Source organism: Esox lucius, chromosome 1, assembly GCF_011004845.1.
Source record: "Esox lucius isolate fEsoLuc1 chromosome 1, fEsoLuc1.pri, whole genome shotgun sequence".
NCBI lineage: Eukaryota > Metazoa > Chordata > Actinopteri > Esociformes > Esocidae > Esox > Esox lucius.
The window spans coordinates 6,741,900-6,758,803 of NC_047569.1; the positions used below are offsets into that span (position 1 = coordinate 6,741,900).

Sequence of the window (16,904 nt, forward strand, 5' to 3'; positions counted from 1 at the left end):
GTGAAAATTCCACCAGCACTTCATCAGTCACTAAGCTGGTTGTGCGCACCCACCTTTGCAAGCATGCTCACACACACAACTGAGGCGCACTACTGTTATTTTGTTTTTTTTAAACATTACATACAAAATGTCATAATTATTTCATGCACCTACTCTTTTTTAATTGATGTAATCCAAAAGTCATCATTGTTTTCTTTCTTTAAAAGTATCTGTAATCTGATTACAATATTTTTGTTGGTAACATGATGGACTACAGTTACTGTCTGTTACTCCCCAACTCTGCATATACAGTATATATATATACACAGTGGATATAAAAAGAATACACACCCCTGTTAAAATGCCAGGTTTTTGTGATGTAAAAGAATGAGACAAAGATAAATCATGTCAGAACTTTTTCCACTTTTAATGTGACCTATAATGTGAACAATTCAATTGCAAAAGAAACTGGGATTCTGGACATAGCAAAGGAGATGTGGGAAGAGGAAGGCTCTACAGGTAAAAATGTGGTGGGGCATGTGTTATAAATGCAAGATTAATTGGATTGAGATGGTAGCCCCAATCGCATATGGAAGAAGCTCAGACTCTGCAAGCACACTACTAGCAAGTCTGCAAGAACTTTCCAACCTGGGGACAGAGTACTGTTGGTTGTGCAAACTCCAGAAAGTAAGCATTTTACTCATTGGCAGAGACCCTATGAGGTAATTGAGCAAGTCAGTCTAGTAGATTACAGAGTTAGACAGCTTGGACGGTGAAAGCCTGAACAGATATACAGTGGAGTCCACTTATGGCGAACACATCCGACCTGGCAAATGTGATCCTTATAAGCGGATGATACTTATAACCGATTTTTTTACATTTTATTTTCTCTACATGTATTTCTCATGCAGATTACCATTTCATTAACATTTATGTATTTATTACATAAATATAAAGTAATGAAATGGACAGCTTTGCTATTAACTGAAGTTTATTGACTTTCACAGTACGTCATTGCAATTAAGCTAACAACAGCTTTCTGGTAGGCTACAATAGTTTCAGTGCATTTGAAATAAAATACATTAAGTAAACTGTAGGCTGTCAATGCCAAACTGGTTGCAGAGTTTTAAAACAAATGTAACCAAAAATATTCTGATCTTAGTAAAAAAATTAAAGCTGCATAACAATAACTAGCCAACAAAAAATTGCTTTCCTCTGTTTTATGACGTATGGGTTCTGTGCAGCTGGAAACATAATTTCACAAACCTGTCCATTGATGGCTGGATCGTGGTTTTGTCTGAGAAACACCAAGTTTCACTGCAGCATCTTGTTGGCTCGTATTTGGCAGCAGGAGAAAAAGGTTTTCTTTGAGCGAAAATTACTTTATTTTGCCTGCCCTGATTTCGATGTAGGTGATCAAAAGCAACCAGACAGCTTCACACGAGCAAAATAAGCATATCACGACAAGTAAAAAAGGTAACGAAGGAAAATAATTTAAAATTAACTCATTTAATTGTACTGGTTCCAAAACTGAATGGGTTGCTGAGGGTTTGTAATGACTTCCGCAAGTTGAACAATGTGTCCAAGTTTGATGCATACCCAATGCAACAGGTTGATTAAATCATTGAGTAGCTAGGAAAAGCAAAATATCTGACAACCTTTGATTTAACCAAAGGGCCTTTGTCACTTTGTGGGGCCTGTACCAGTACAAGGTAATGCCATCTGGGCTGCATGTTGCTCAGCGCCTAATACAGGGCTCCAAACTGTGACTAAAATGGTCGCATTTGCCACCAAATATATTTATTTGCGAGTGAAATTTCTGCCAAGGTCGCCATTGGCGACAATACAAATGTACTCCCTTTGATTGTAAAATTTGCATCCTACGTGCATGTTTTATAACCAGTAGCCTATTGCTTCATTTGTTTTGTTGACGTCATTCATTTGTACATAGTCTGGCCCCCTTCCACTATGGCGAAAACTAAAAATGTTCTTGACCGACCGCCAAGCCTCATTAGCCGGTTGAAACCGGTTAACCAATTAGTTTAACCGAAGGCGGGTATTCTGTTGAAGTTTATAACTATTGGATCTGCCATAACCAATCGCTAACGTTTGGTCGTAACGAAAGCGGGTATTCTGTTGAAGTAGGCCTATATGAACGGGTAAAGTGAATGTCACCTTTCCATGCCAGACAAAAATGTCAAAGGGAAAAATATCTGACTTTTTCAAGCAATCCTCATCTCTGTCAATCACCAGCACGGATGATACACCTGCTAACAAAAAAGCAGGCTCCAGCAGCTGTGCCAGCACGAGCGTGTTAGAGAACGCCAGAGATTCAGACACAGGGGTTAATCTTTCCGCATCAGTTAGTGAACACTGTGCCGAAAGACATTTCAAAAGGTCCTGGATTCAGGAGTTTTCTTGGCTGAGGTATGATCACGAGACTCAAAAATTTTTTTGTGACTTTTGTTCAAGAGCGGGCAAAGAAATAACGGGGAAAACAGAGTTCTAACCATTTCAATAAAGAGACTGTGAGAAAACACGGGGACAGTAACAAGCATAAAAATGCACGTGATCACATAATCGCGAAGAATGCTCAACAGACTACACCATATGCAGTTTCTTGTGCATGCGAGCTGCGGGACAAAAAGGAATGAAAGGAGTTAAAAATGTAATTTAACACAGCCTATATGATCGCACGGGAAGAGCTGCTGAAATAGGAAGAAATAGGACAGCACATTCTTTCCTTCCACTGTATGCCACACAGACTGGAATTAGCCATGCTGGATGTTCGGAAGTCTGTTCCAATGATTGAAAATGTCTATGACTTGCTACAGCTAATATGGAAAACCTACCATTTTATCCCCAAAAGCAAGCGTGAGTTGAAAGCCATTGGCATGGAGTTAGGCTGTGCCATACGAACACCTTCTTCTGTGAAGACCCAGCGCTGGCTGCCTCACATTTACAGAGCCCTTTCTGTTTTTCTGGCATCTGATCAGACTAGGCCAGGCCAGGGCCAATATACAGCTGTGCACCTCCTACATGCAACACCTTGCTGCCTCATCCAAAAACACTGAAATAAAAGGAAGAGCAAAACACATATCACAACAAATAGAAAAGTTGCCTTTTGTGGGGTTTTGTCACTTTCTCCATGACCTGTTTGGAGAAATCTCAAAGTTGAGTCTTGTGCTTCAGAAGAACTCGCTTATTCTACCTCAGGCTAAAGCAGGTATTGATTCCTGTGTTTGTACAATCAAGGGAATGAAGGACAAACCAGTGAGAAATGGAAAGTTGGAGGAATTTCTCAGTCACACAAACTTAAATTCAGTTTCTCAGCATGAAAATGTGGTGCAGCAGGACACCGCCAAAGAGAAAAACAGACCAGAAGGCAGAAAAAAGCAGCCTCATCTGACTATGTGGGCATTTATTTTCAAAACATACAGCTGAAAGGCTGTGATCTCCAAGGTTTCAGTGAAGAACTAAACCACCTCATTGATGAAACTGTAGACATTACAGTTAAGGAGCTTGAAAGGAGGTTTGAAATAATGAGAGACAACACACAGCACAAAAACACACAAGGGACAGAGATCATTCAGTGCTTCTCAATCTTTTGTCATGATTCTTGGCCAAACGACATCTATATGTTTGGGGTAAATTAAATTGACACACTGCTGAAATGGTATCAAGACTTGCTGAAAAATGGATGTGACATCACTGCTGTACAGGCAGAATGGAGATTGTTGAAAACCCTTGTTAAAGGACAGTTTTCAGATAAATCCTATTGCAGCTTGTGGGAAGTCCTACTAACAAAAGAGCCCTACTGCACAGATTTCCAGAATGTTTTGCATCTAGTTGAGATAATGCTTGTCCTACCAATTTCGGCTGCTCAGTGTGAACGTGGTTTTTCAGCTCAAAACAGGATCAAATCTAAAGTTCGCAATTCACTCCATGTGTCAACCTTGGAAGATTTGATCAGGATCAGCACTGAAGGCCCATCACTTGAACAGTTTGATCCAGAACCATGTGTCAAACGCTGGCTTTCTGCAAAAAAGAGGAGGAGACGGCCAAACTACACTCAGTGGCCAAGTGAAATGGACATAATCATGGTCAGTGGCAGTGACACTGGCTCAGATTCTGATTTTTAAAAAAAAGAATTGACTGTATATAGTTCATAGGTCGGAAGAGGAGAGACATGCACACAACAAGGTGAATAAAAGTAAGTGCATTGTTATGTGGTTATGTAGCAGGTTGGTGGGCAACTAATAATAAAAAATACTGCACCCTACATGGACCAGCCTTTATGATGTCAAAAGTGTTGTGCAGCAAACCTGTACTGGCAGTGGCAGACTTTTCAAGGGGATTGATGGTTAGGAGAACCCCCAATGTACCTCAGCCAAAAACTGCTACCCAGGGAAGCTAGGTATACAGTAGTTGAAAAGGAATGCATAGCGATCATGTGGTCGGTGGAAGCCCTGAAATATTACTTACTGGGTTGCAGGTTCAACTTGGTTACAGATCATGCTCGTCTGATATAGATGAAAGATGAAGTGGTGCAATGAATGAAAATGTTGATGGGCTCTCAAGAGTGTATTGTGGATCAAAGAGTTCCACTCAAAGTGGATGTTGGGGTAGGAAGGTTGTTCAAAACAGTGGGTTTAAGCTTTGTTGGAGAATATTTGACAAATTAGGTTGTTGCAAAGTTACATTGCTGGTCAGTAAGTACTGTAACTTAAATAATAGTAAATAGTTGGGGGTTTACAATGTGGTGGTGTTTGTTTTATGTTTTGATTACAGTGGGTCACCACTACTGGAAGTGTCACTGCTCCTTTTCTGGTTCATTGAAAGAACACACAGTTTGTGGTGTTTGCCACATGTGAAGAGGGGATGGTTATGCCAAGCACATGGTGGTGGTGAAAAGGGTGTGTGTTTGATAGTCTGACTAGTGGATGTTTCAGTTCTTGAACACACCCTCGACCATCTTCTTACAGAATATACAGCTATGGAAAAAATTTGGAGACCACTGCAAAGTTATCGGTTTCTCTGGTTTTAAAATTAATATGTATGTGTTTGAGTAAAATGAACATTTTTGTTTTATTCTATAATCCTCTGACAACATTACTCCCAAATTGCAAAAAAACAACTGCTCAAAATAACCAAACAAATATGCATTGTTTTCTGACCTCAAATAATGCAAAGAAGACAAATTCAAATTAAATTTTCAACCACAAAATACTCATGTTTTCATTTAGGAAGAGTTCAGAAATCAATATTTGGTGGAATATCCCTGATTTATTCATCTTGGCATGCTCTCCAGCAGTCTGTCACATTGCTGTTGGGTGACTTTATGCCACTCCTGGCACAAAAATGCAGGTAGCTCGACTTTGTTTGATGGCTTGTGACCATACATCTTCCTCTTGTTCAAATTCCAGAGGTTCTCAATTGGGTTCAGGTCTGGAGACTGGGCTGGTCATGATAGGGTCTTGTTCTGGTGGTCCTCCATCCACACCTTGATTGACCTGGCTGTGCGGCATGGAGCGATGTCCTGCTGGAAAAAACGATTCTAAGAGTTGGGGAACATTGTCAGAGCAGAAGGAAGTAGGTGTTCTTCAGGATAACCTTGTACTTGGCTTGATTCATGCATCCTTCACAAAGACAAATCTGCCTGATTCCAGCCTTGCTGAAGCATCCCCAGATCATCATGATCCTCCACCAAATTTCACAGTAGGCCTCTCCAGGTCTCTGTTGTTATGGAACTTTTTAACTAAGGTGCATTTGAGAAATGTCTGTCTTTCCATTGGCTGGTATGTAAATCTTTACTTTGATTGTGACACACATGTCTGTATAATATCAGAGGATTATTAGGTATTTGGGCCATGTCCTCATGCCTAGATAAAGAAGGGTGTCAGTCTTTTGTTCCTCAGGAATGTGATCCTTGGGGGAAGTAAGATCAGTTGGCCCCTTTAGGTAAACACTACAGTAAACATTATGGCAGGAAGGATAAAGTGGGGGGACAGCCCGCCCTTTGGGTAAAACCTATGTGACACAAGACAGATGGCTAACAACTTACCACACCCCTTTTTGTATGTGATATATACTGTTGAATGAGCTATATTGAGTTAGAGACTCCTCAGACGATTATGTTGGTAAGCGGTTGACGCGTCTCTCTTATTTGCAAATAAATCATTAAAAAACTGTTAATTGTGCCTAGAGAACTTCATCTCTGTACTTCCTTATTTAAGAGTGTCGATCGATAGAAATACCATCACACTGTCTAACAATTAGATGACCAGGTGTTGGGCAAAGCTGAAAACTGGACTCATGGACTCATACGTCATGAAAACTGAAGATGACCTTACTTCATTCCTCTATGGTCCAATCCTTATGGTCTTTTGCAAACTTCAGCCTGGCACTTCTTTGCTTCTCATTGATGAAGGGCTTTTTTCTAGCTTTGCATGACTTCAGCCCTGCCCCTAGGAGACTGTTTTGAACCATCCTCGTTGTGCACTTCACCGCAGCTGCTGTTTGTCATTATTTTTGTAGGTCACTTGATGACATCCTACGGTTGTTGGGTGACATTTCAATGAGTTGGCGGTCATCTCGGTCAGTGGACAGTTGTTTTTGCCCTCTGCCAGTCTGGAGCTTTGTTGTCCCCAGTGTCTGTGACCTTGTTCTTATGAACCGCCGTCTTTGACATTTTCAGGATGGAAGCAACCTGACGCTCACTGTATCCCTCAGCCAGTAAAGTCAGCATTTAACCCTTCTTTTCATCACTCAAGGCTTTTCTTTTCAACTCTTTATCATGCTGAATAGTCATTTTTACCTTTAGGTACTACTTGCACTGTTTTTGCCATCCAGCTGGTCCTATTGCAATAGGATAGTGATGACCACAGCAGTGGTTTTTATACTCCTCATTAAATTAGATTTGGTTCAGGTAATCCCTTAAGCAGTACCTCATTCAGTAAAATGAGGTGTGCCTGTGTTGGAATTTAACAGACACTGGAATGGAATGGCTTTCATACATGTAGAGATTCTGATTTATTAAGAATTAGGAGTGGTCTCAATGTTTTCCAGAGCTTTATGTGTGTCTGTCCGTTTCCATAGCTATAAACATCAAAGTAATTAGCTAAATACTGCATATGTGAAGGTCCATTCGCAAGTGGTCTGAGCCATGCATTTTGCTGTACATCAAGAAAAGAGTGAAACATTTTGCACCCAACAGGGTCCATTTGCAATTTCTACTTTACTAGTCTGTAAACTAGCTCCAAAAAATGTAATGCTTCGCTATTAAACAGGAAGTAATTATCCTAAAAAGTATTGAATAGGATAAATAATTATAATACAAATGGAATGATAACAAAAACAAAAATGGAACAAACATATTTTGATAAGTACCAGTAAAAATCCTTTTAATTCAATTTAACTGTAAAAACTCATCAGTGAAGTTTTCATGATTTATTTAAAAATAAACATGGGAAAACTTGCAGGATGTTGTTGGATTTCTTTTTTACCCAACATTCCTAAACCATACAATTAACACCAGCTAGATAAAACTAGCATCCTTTCTTTTGCTTCTGTCGGCAAACCTCTTCTTCTCCAATGATGTTCCCTTGGGACTGAACAAACACTAAGACCACATGCAGAAATTATGACAGGGGGTTTCGGCAATGTGTTGCGGAGGGGGGGACTCTAAGGTCTATAAAGAGAGGAACCTCTCTGTCTGCCATATCAGACACATCTGCCCTGCTGAAGGCTGGCATGGCATTAAGGACAGTGATGGTACTGGTGATGGTGGTGGGGTGTGTAGGAGACCAATCATGTTCCCTGCTGGGCCAAACCACTCTGCCTGTGCTGTCTGCTGATGGGGACGTTAACATCGGGGCGGTGTTCTCCATACACAGCCAACCTCTCTTCAAGGTCCATTCGTTCACCTCTATACCAGAGAAGACGGCCTGTATCAGGTAACTGTTTGAAAACAACTATCTGGGTTATTCTACATTTTTCGTATATTATGTCATACTTTTATTACTGTGCAATTAAAATATTCACACAGCTGAAAAACTATTGCATATTTAATGTGTGTTTACTTTTAGAAACAAATATTAATTCAAATAGACACAATTGACAAACAATACCAGCATATTTAATTAATGGCATGAACTTTTCTCTTCTTGACCAGCTTTAACCTGCGTGAATTCCAGTTTGCTCAGACACTGATCTTTGCCCTGGAGGAGATCAACAACCGTAGTGATCTGTTGCCTGGTTTATCTCTGGGTTACCAGGTCTATGACGCCTGCGGATCTGTGCCTAAGGCCATTCAATCAGCCCTGGCACTGATGAACAGCCCAGGGATTCATGACAGTCTGAGTGAACCCTCCTCTTGTTCCAGACATCCAGCAGTGCTGGGAATCGTAGGGCAGTCCAGCTCCACTCCTACCATCGGAATATTATCTGTAGCTGGACCATTCAGCATGCCTGTGGTGAGAGAGTCAGGTTTTGGCTCTTCAGAGTCAGTACGCTCATTGTTAGCTATGCCTTAATATTTGATACAAATCTTCCCATTTCTTCCACACAGATCAGCCACTTCGCCACCTGTGATTGTCTGAGTAACAGAAAAAAATACCCTTCTTTCTTCAGAACCATCCCCAGTGACCTCTATCAGAGCCAAGCTTTAGCAAAGCTGGTGAAGCACTTTGGCTGGACCTGGGTTGGTGTGGTGAACAGCAATAGTGACTATGGCAACAACGGAATGGCCACCTTCATAGAGGCTGCACATCAGGAGGGGGTCTGTGTGGAATACCAAGAGGCAATCTTCCGCACAGACTCCAGAGAGAAGCTCCTGAAGATGGTAAGGGTGATGAGGAGAGCCACAGCCAGGGTCGTGGTACTATTCGTGGGACTGGGGGACCTCATCCCCCTGCTGAATGTGCTGGCCCAGGAAGGGGACCCAGGGCTGCAGTGGGTTGGCAGTGAGTCCTGGATCACAGCAAGAATGCTGGCGGAGAAACAGTCATACAGCTTCCTGAGGGGGGCAGTGGGCTTTGCCTTTGGAAACGTCAAGCTGGATGGTCTGGAGTGGTTTCTTGACAGTGTCCACCCTTCACAGGACCCAGACAATTCCCTGCTGAGGGAGTTCTGGGAGACGGTGTTTCAGTGCTCCTTCAACAGGAGCAGAGAGGAAAACAGAGGCACATTGTGCACTGGGGCAGAGAGCTTAGCAGGGCTGAAGAACCAGTACAATGACGTGTCAGATCTTCGAATTTCCAGCAAAGTGTACACAGCTGTATATGCTATCGCACACTCTTTGCACGACCTTCTAACAGATTTAAAAAATGACAGTGGCAGAAGCAACAGATCAGTTACTACCTACACACCACAGCAGGCAAGTGTGTACTATCAAGATTCAGATGCTCCATAATATAACCACCACCATCATATGAGTCTCATCTCTCTCACTCTTCCCCTCCATGTTTTCAGGTGCTGGACTACCTAAGGGAAGTGAGGTTTACAATGAAGACAGGAGAGGAGATATTGTTCAATGGCCACGGGGACACAGTGGCACGATACGAATTGATAAACTGGCAGCAGGAGGCGGATGGGACCCTAAATTTCCATTCAGTTGGACTGTATGACACTTCAATGTCCCCTGAAAAAACGTTGATGATCAACCAGAAGAAAATGGTCTGGGCAGGCGGCCAGGCAGAGGTAGAAAAAAACTAAATGTTGACTGTGTTGCAGAAACAAGAAGCAAGCACTTGTGATTAATCTTGAAACATAATGCTTTATTTAGTTTTTTTGTGTTTGCATTAATGAAAACCTTTCAAATGCACTTCTTTTTTTAAATGTATTTTATTCTGTTAGCACTAATGATGAAAATATTCATTCCTGAATTATATTTTTCAAATCACTTTATCAAAACAATCTATACATGTTTACATTTAACTCCTATTAAATTAATTCCAATAGTTTTTTAAATATTTTTATTCCACTTCAGGTGCCTGTTTCAGTTTGCAGTCAGAGCTGTCCTCCTGGTACTCGTAAGGCCGTGCAGAAAGGAAAGCATGTTTGCTGTTATGACTGTATACCGTGTGCTGAGGGAGAAATCAGCAATATCACAGGTATATATATATATATATATATATTTATGTACTGTATATGTGCATTTTATCTTCTACCACAATGTAATGACAAACAGATATAAGATGTTAGGCCCCATGGAATTGAATTAACAATCACATTTTAATCTCCCTACAGATTCTAATGTGTGCTATCTTTGTGACTTGGAGTATTGGTCAAATGAGAACAGGGATCACTGTGTGTTGAAACCTGTTGAATTCCTCTCCTTTGAAGAAATCATGGGTATAGTTCTGGTCTGTTTCTCCTTGTTTGGGACTGGTGTTACTACCCTGGTAGCTGTTGTGTTTTTTATCCATAGAGACACTCCAATCGTCAGGGCCAACAACTCTGAGCTGAGCTTCCTGCTCCTTTTCTCCTTGACTCTGTGTTTTCTGTGTTCTCTTACTTTCATTGGCCGGCCGTCTGAGTGGTCCTGTATGCTGCGTCACACAGCTTTTGGGATTGCCTTTGTCCTCTGTATCTCTTGTGTTCTGGGGAAAACACTAGTGGTGTTGATGGCCTTCAGGGCTACACTTCCAGGCAGTAATGTCATGAAATGGTTCGGACCTCCACTGCAGAGACTCTGTGTTCTAGCTTTAACTTTCATACAGGTCCTGATCTGTGTTATTTGGTTAACAATCTCTCCTCCATTCCCCTACAAGAATATGTTACACTATAAGGAAATAGTCATCCTGGAGTGTAATGTGGGTTCAGCGATTGGTTTCTGGGCTGTGTTGGGTTATATAGGACTCCTGGCTGTCTTGTGTTTTGTGTTGGCTTTTCTGGCCCGGAAGCTGCCTGATAACTTCAACGAGGCCAAATTCATCACCTTCAGCATGCTGATCTTCTGTGCAGTTTGGATCACCTTTATCCCTGCTTATGTCAGCTCTCCTGGGAAGTTCACTGTAGCTGTAGAGATATTCGCTATTTTGGCCTCCAGTTTTGGTTTACTTTTTTGTATTTTTGCTCCTAAATGTTTTATTATATTACTGAGGCCAGAGAGGAACACTAAGAAACATGTAATGGGTAAAACGTCCAATGATATACATGTACATGATTAAATGAACATAGTGTAGGGTGGGATTTATTGATTCCAAAATAATTTATATGTTATACCGATGACTGGCCTTTTTCACATAATGAACACGAACAAAGAAACATCATTATGAACAAATCTACATGGAAAACTCATCCAAAACATGTATGCACATATATGTAGAGAATTTCTCAACATATATTTACATATGTGCTCTGAATATGTTTATGTAATATATAACTTGCGCATAATACAATGCATCTCATATATTTTAACGTTGAATATTATGTGTTACAATCATAAAATATATGAATATATAGTACTTTAAGCATTTCTCATCAACACATTGTGGAATTAACCTTCAAGACATTATTTTTCTGAGAATCTCCTTGTTATAGTTAGTTTAACTAATTATCGTTGTCAAAATGGGGAGCAGACCAACATAACCACCAGTCTAGGCCATATTGCATTTCATTAATTACTGTGAAAAAGACAATTATTATCTTTCACAAACAAGAGCTATTTGTAGATTATACAGTATGTATTTACAATAATTTCTAATAAACATTTTAAATGCAAGTAAAGAAACAACTGGTTAGTGTCAGTGATCTTAATTTAATAAGGACCTTTATTTACAACTGCCATTGTGTCACAATTAATTATACATTTTTTTAATACACCAAAGTTTTGACTTTAGCATAAAGCACCTTATTCAATTTTACTCTAATGAACCACTTTTTACTCCAAGTATACATTTCAAAACAGACTCATTATGAAAACATGCATTTTCACACAGTATAATGAATGCCATTCCTTTCTGTAGAAGTAGTTTAAAAATGTCTAGATAACATAATAAACACACAACAGGAAAAAGTACAAATATGGAAATATATCGGTTAGATGTAAATGCTAAATGCATATTACCAACTATAATTTTTTCATGTATGTAAGACATATTAAAATATATTGGGTAAATATCTAATATGTAAATATATGTAAGAAATATATGGCTATATATGGCTTTTGAAATATTTGTCAAAATGTAATACTTCTGTGTGGGAATAATCATATTTCTCCATACTTCGTTGTGTTATATACTTAATTGAAAATGTATTTTATATATTTTTTTACAATTAATCAAGACACAATACCCAATAATGATGAAGCAAAAACTGTTTTTTAGATATCTGTGCAGAGGAAAATGATTCTCTTGTTTGATAAGACCAAAATCAAACTGTTAGACCTGCATGTCAAGCGTTAATTCTGAAGTTATGATGAAGTATGGTGATAAACGACGTTAGGATGAAACAGTCAGAGGTTACGAAGCAGAACATAGCATCAGCGTGTAAACTAGCTAGAAAGATGTGTCGGCATCGAGTAATTGTCTCTGGCCCCCTCCCAGCTAGGGGTGGTGACGAGCTCTACAGCAGACTTGCGCAACTCAATCGCTGGCTGAAAACAGAGTTCTGCCCGTCACAGGAGGTAGAGTTTGTAGATAACTGGCCTTCTTTTTGGGACTCTCCCAGAAATAGGGCCAGGCCTGATCTGCTGAGGAGCGACGGACTCCATCCTAGCTGGAGTGGTGCTTTTCTTTTATCTAGGAACATTGACAGGAGTCTCACTCCTATAGCTTTAACATGAGATAGGGTGCAGGTCAGGCTGTTAGCCAGCCTGCTAGCATAGTGGAGTCTGTCAATAGCATAGCCAGAGTAGTTAGTACAGCTTTACCTATTGCCACTGTGACTCGTTCCAGGCTGAGAAAAGGTAGTGCTAACAAAAACAACCTTATTAAGATAAAGCCTTCATCCACCTCGGTCAAAAATAAAAATGATTGTATCACTTCGCATCTCAAAATGGGACTCCTAAATGTTAGATCCCTTGCTCCAAAGGCAGTTGCAGTAAATGAATTAATCTCTGATCATAAACTAGATGCTATTGGTTTATGTGAAATGTGGCTAAAGCCTAATGAATTCATTGCCTTAAATGAGGCCTTTCCTCCTGGTTATACTAGTGATCATATCCCTTGTGCGTCCCGAAAAGGATGGGTTGTTGCTAATATTTATGACAGTAAATATAAATTTACTCTCAAACATATCACTGAGTTTCATTCTTTTGAAGTTTTACTCATGAAAGTTAACCAGGCCGATAAATCGTTTTACATAGCTACTATTTAAAGGCCCCCCGGGCCATACACATTGTTCCTCAATGAGTTTCCAGAATTCTTGTCTAACCTTGTAGTCATGGCAGATAGTATTCTAATTTTTGGCGATTTCAATATTCATATGGAAAAGTCCAATGATCCTCTTCAAAAAGCCTTTGAAGCCATAATTGACTCAATGGGTTTCATCCAACATGTCTCAGGTCCAACACATTGCCACAATCATACCTTAGATTTAGTCCTGTCACGAGAAATAGATATTGAAGATATAATAATTCACCCCCAAAATTCTGGATTATCGGATCACTGTCTTATTACATTTACCGTTAAAACAAGAAATCCACTTGCCCCCCAAACAATGAGTTTCAAAAGCCGTACTATAAATTCTCGGACTACAAATAAATTCCTTGATATTCAAACAAGTTCGCTCATTAACGACAGAGTAAATAAATCTGTAAACGATCAAATTGAGGATCTAAACTCAATACTGCGAAATACATTAGACACAGTTGCACCACTTAAAACAAAAGAAATACGCAACAAGAAACTTGCTCCCTGGTACACAGACAATACTAGAGCACTTAAGCAAGCCTCCAGAAAATTTGAGCGAAAGTGGCGCTCCACCAAGTTGGAAGTATTTAGACTAGCCTGGATAGACAGTACACTACAATACCGAAAATCACTCACGTCTGCTCGATCAGCTTATTTCTCCAACATGATTGAGGCGAACAAAAACAATCCAAAATGTCTCTTTGATACAGTTGCAAAGTTAACAAAAAAGCAAAGCTTAGCAAGTGAAGTGGGTCTTCACTTTAGTTGTAATGAATATTTTGATGAAAAGATCGTCACCATTAGAAAACAAATAACTGACTCCTTAAATAGTTATGGTCCTCAAAATCTCAGTTGTCCAAAAAATGTCCTGAACCTCCCTGACCAGGTGTCAATGGGGACACTTGAATTTTTTGATACCGTATCACTTGACACATTTACAAAATTTGTAATGGGTTCTAAACCCACAAACTCTCAGCTAGACCCGATTCCTACAAAATTACTTAAGGAGCTATTTCCTGTGATAGGTCAGCCAATGCTGAACATAATAAATTGCTCCCCTTCCTCCGGATGCGTACCAAACTCATTAGAAATAGCGGAAATTAAGCCTCTTCTAAAAAAATCTAATCTGGATCCCGACATACTAAACAATTATAGGCCAATATCGAACCTCCCGTTCCTCTCAAAAATCTTAGAAAAATTTATTTCCCAACAAATGAATGCCTTCCTAAAGACATTTATGAAATACTCCAGTCCGGTTTCAGATCCCATCATAGTACTGAGACTGCACTCGTGAAAGTAACAAATGACCTTCTAATGGCCTCAGACAAAGGTTCCGCATCCGTCCTGTTACTTCTTGATCTTAGCGCTGCTTTTGACACTATTGATCACTCCCTTCTCTTAGAGAGACTGGAAACCCATATTGGGCTACGTGCACATGTTCTAGCCTGGTTTAAATCGTTAGTGTGGATGGCATATCCTCTGACAAGTCAAAGGTATGCTTTGGAGTTCCTCAAGGCTCGGTTCTGGGCCCATTATTGTTCTCACTATATATGCTCCCTCTGGGCGATGTAATCCGAAATCACAATATTAACTTTTAACTGTTATGCTGATGACACACAGTTATATATTTCAATGAAGCATGGAGAAGCCCCTAAATTAGCTATTTTGGAAGCATGCGTTTCAGATATTAGGAAGTGGATGACAGAGAATTTCTTGCTCTTAAACTCAAATAAAACAGAAATGCTCGTTTTAGGACCCAAAAAACAAAGAGCGTTGTTAGCAGATCTCAATGTGAACCTTGACGGCTGCATGGTCGTATCCCAAAAAACTGTAAAAAACCTTGGCGTTACCCTTGACCCTGACCTCTCCTTTGAACAACATATAAAATATGTCTGGAGAGTTGCTTATTTTCATCTTCAAAACATTGCAAACATTAGAAACTTTCTATCAAAAACTGATGCAGAAAAATTTATCCATGCTTTCGTTACTTCTAGACTAGATTACTGCAATGCTCTTCTCTCGGGTTATCCAGACAAATTAATAAATAAACTTCAATTAGTGCTGCACACGGCTGCTAGAGTCCTAACTAGAACAAAAAAATTGGAACACATTACTCCTGTCCTGGCGTCCTTACACTGGCTGCCTGTTAGGGTTAGGGCTGATTTTAAGGTTTTACTGTTAACCTATAAATCAATACATGGACTTGCTCCTACTTACCTTGCTGAAATGATCCAGCCATACATACCTACACGTAACCTTAGATCGCAAGATGCAGGCCTTTTAATTGGCGGCAGGGCCTTTTCTCATAGAGCTCCACTCCTGTGGAATGATCTGCCAATTAAGGTTAGAAATGCAATCTCAGTGCAAACTTTCAAGTGTCTACTAAAAACTCATCTCTACAGCACGGTTTATAATTAGGTGTAGCCTGGCCCGGGGGCGTGAAGGTGACCAGTAGGCTTGATACTGTCCACCCTTGCTGTCTGGCCAGGTGGGCTCTCGTCGCCACTGGGATGCCCTCCCTCCAATGCCTTTCGGGGGAAGAGTCACTGACTTGTTGTTGACTCTCTGTTGTGCACCTGTGCAATTGGGCTGTACGCTGCTAGCAATACTCAGCCCTCATTCAGGAGGGTTGCGGTTGGTGGGTGTCCCTTTGGTTGATGCCTGGCAATGTGGGTGGATTGATTTCCTGCCTGTTGGGCCCTGCCCGGGGCCTCCCCCGGGTAGGGCCACAGTGTCACCGGACCCCCCCGTCTCAGTTCCAAGGTGTTACGCTGCTATATTATTGTGCTGGGGGATATGAGGGATGTACTACTAAAGTCTCCTCCAGTTTTAAATTTTAGGAGGAGATGAGGTCCTGGTCCACACCTGCGGATTACCTGGTTTGGGGGGCCCGTTGCTGTCCTTGTCCACCTGGTCATATTTCTGACCTAGTCTAAAATCAAATAGACTCTGGATTTAGCCCAGAGAAATGTATTTATTATTCCAATTGGACTCTTAATATCTCACCCGACACAGCCAGAAGAGGACTGGTCACCCCTCTGAGCCTGGGTCCTCTCTATGTTTCTTCCTAAAATTCGACCTTAGGGAGTTTTTCCTAGCCACTGAAATTCAACACTATTGTTGTTTGCTCCTTGGGGTTTAGGGCCAGCTGTTGTAAAAAGGGCTTTATAAATAAATTTGATTTGATAAAACCATCATGCTATGGGGATGCTTCTCAGCAGCAGGGCATGAGATACTAATCAGAACTAAATGATCAACGGAGCAAAATACACAGAGGTCCATGAAGAATGATCTGGAGCACAAATATTATTCAGCACAGCAACGACCCAAATCCCACAGCCAAGACAATGCTGGAGTAGCTTCAGGACATCTCTGTGAATGTCCTTGAGTGGCCAAAATCTAAATATCGCAGTTTGTTGGCGCTTCTATAAATCCTGAATAAATAGTCTGAATAGTTATATGTACACACAACGTGTTTTTATTTTCAATGAATTGGAACAAATTATTTTTTTTATATAAACGAAATCTCACACAAGGAGCCTGAATAATTTCCAGAAGCACTTTTTAGTA

At 40.4% G+C, this 16,904-nt stretch overlaps 1 protein-coding gene across 1 annotated transcript; it reads left to right on the forward strand.

Moving 5' to 3' along the window:
• The first annotated feature begins 7,749 nt into the window (after nucleotides 1-7,749).
• LOC114830217 (extracellular calcium-sensing receptor-like) lies at nucleotides 7,750-11,150 on the forward strand. Its single transcript, XM_029117237.2, has 6 exons — nucleotides 7,750-7,934; nucleotides 8,153-8,453; nucleotides 8,549-9,355; nucleotides 9,451-9,678; nucleotides 9,968-10,091; nucleotides 10,228-11,150. The coding sequence occupies exons 1-6, from the start codon at nucleotides 7,750-7,752 to the stop codon at nucleotides 11,148-11,150; spliced, it is 2,568 nt and encodes an 855-aa protein (XP_028973070.2).
• Nucleotides 11,151-16,904: the final 5,754 nt, after the last annotated feature.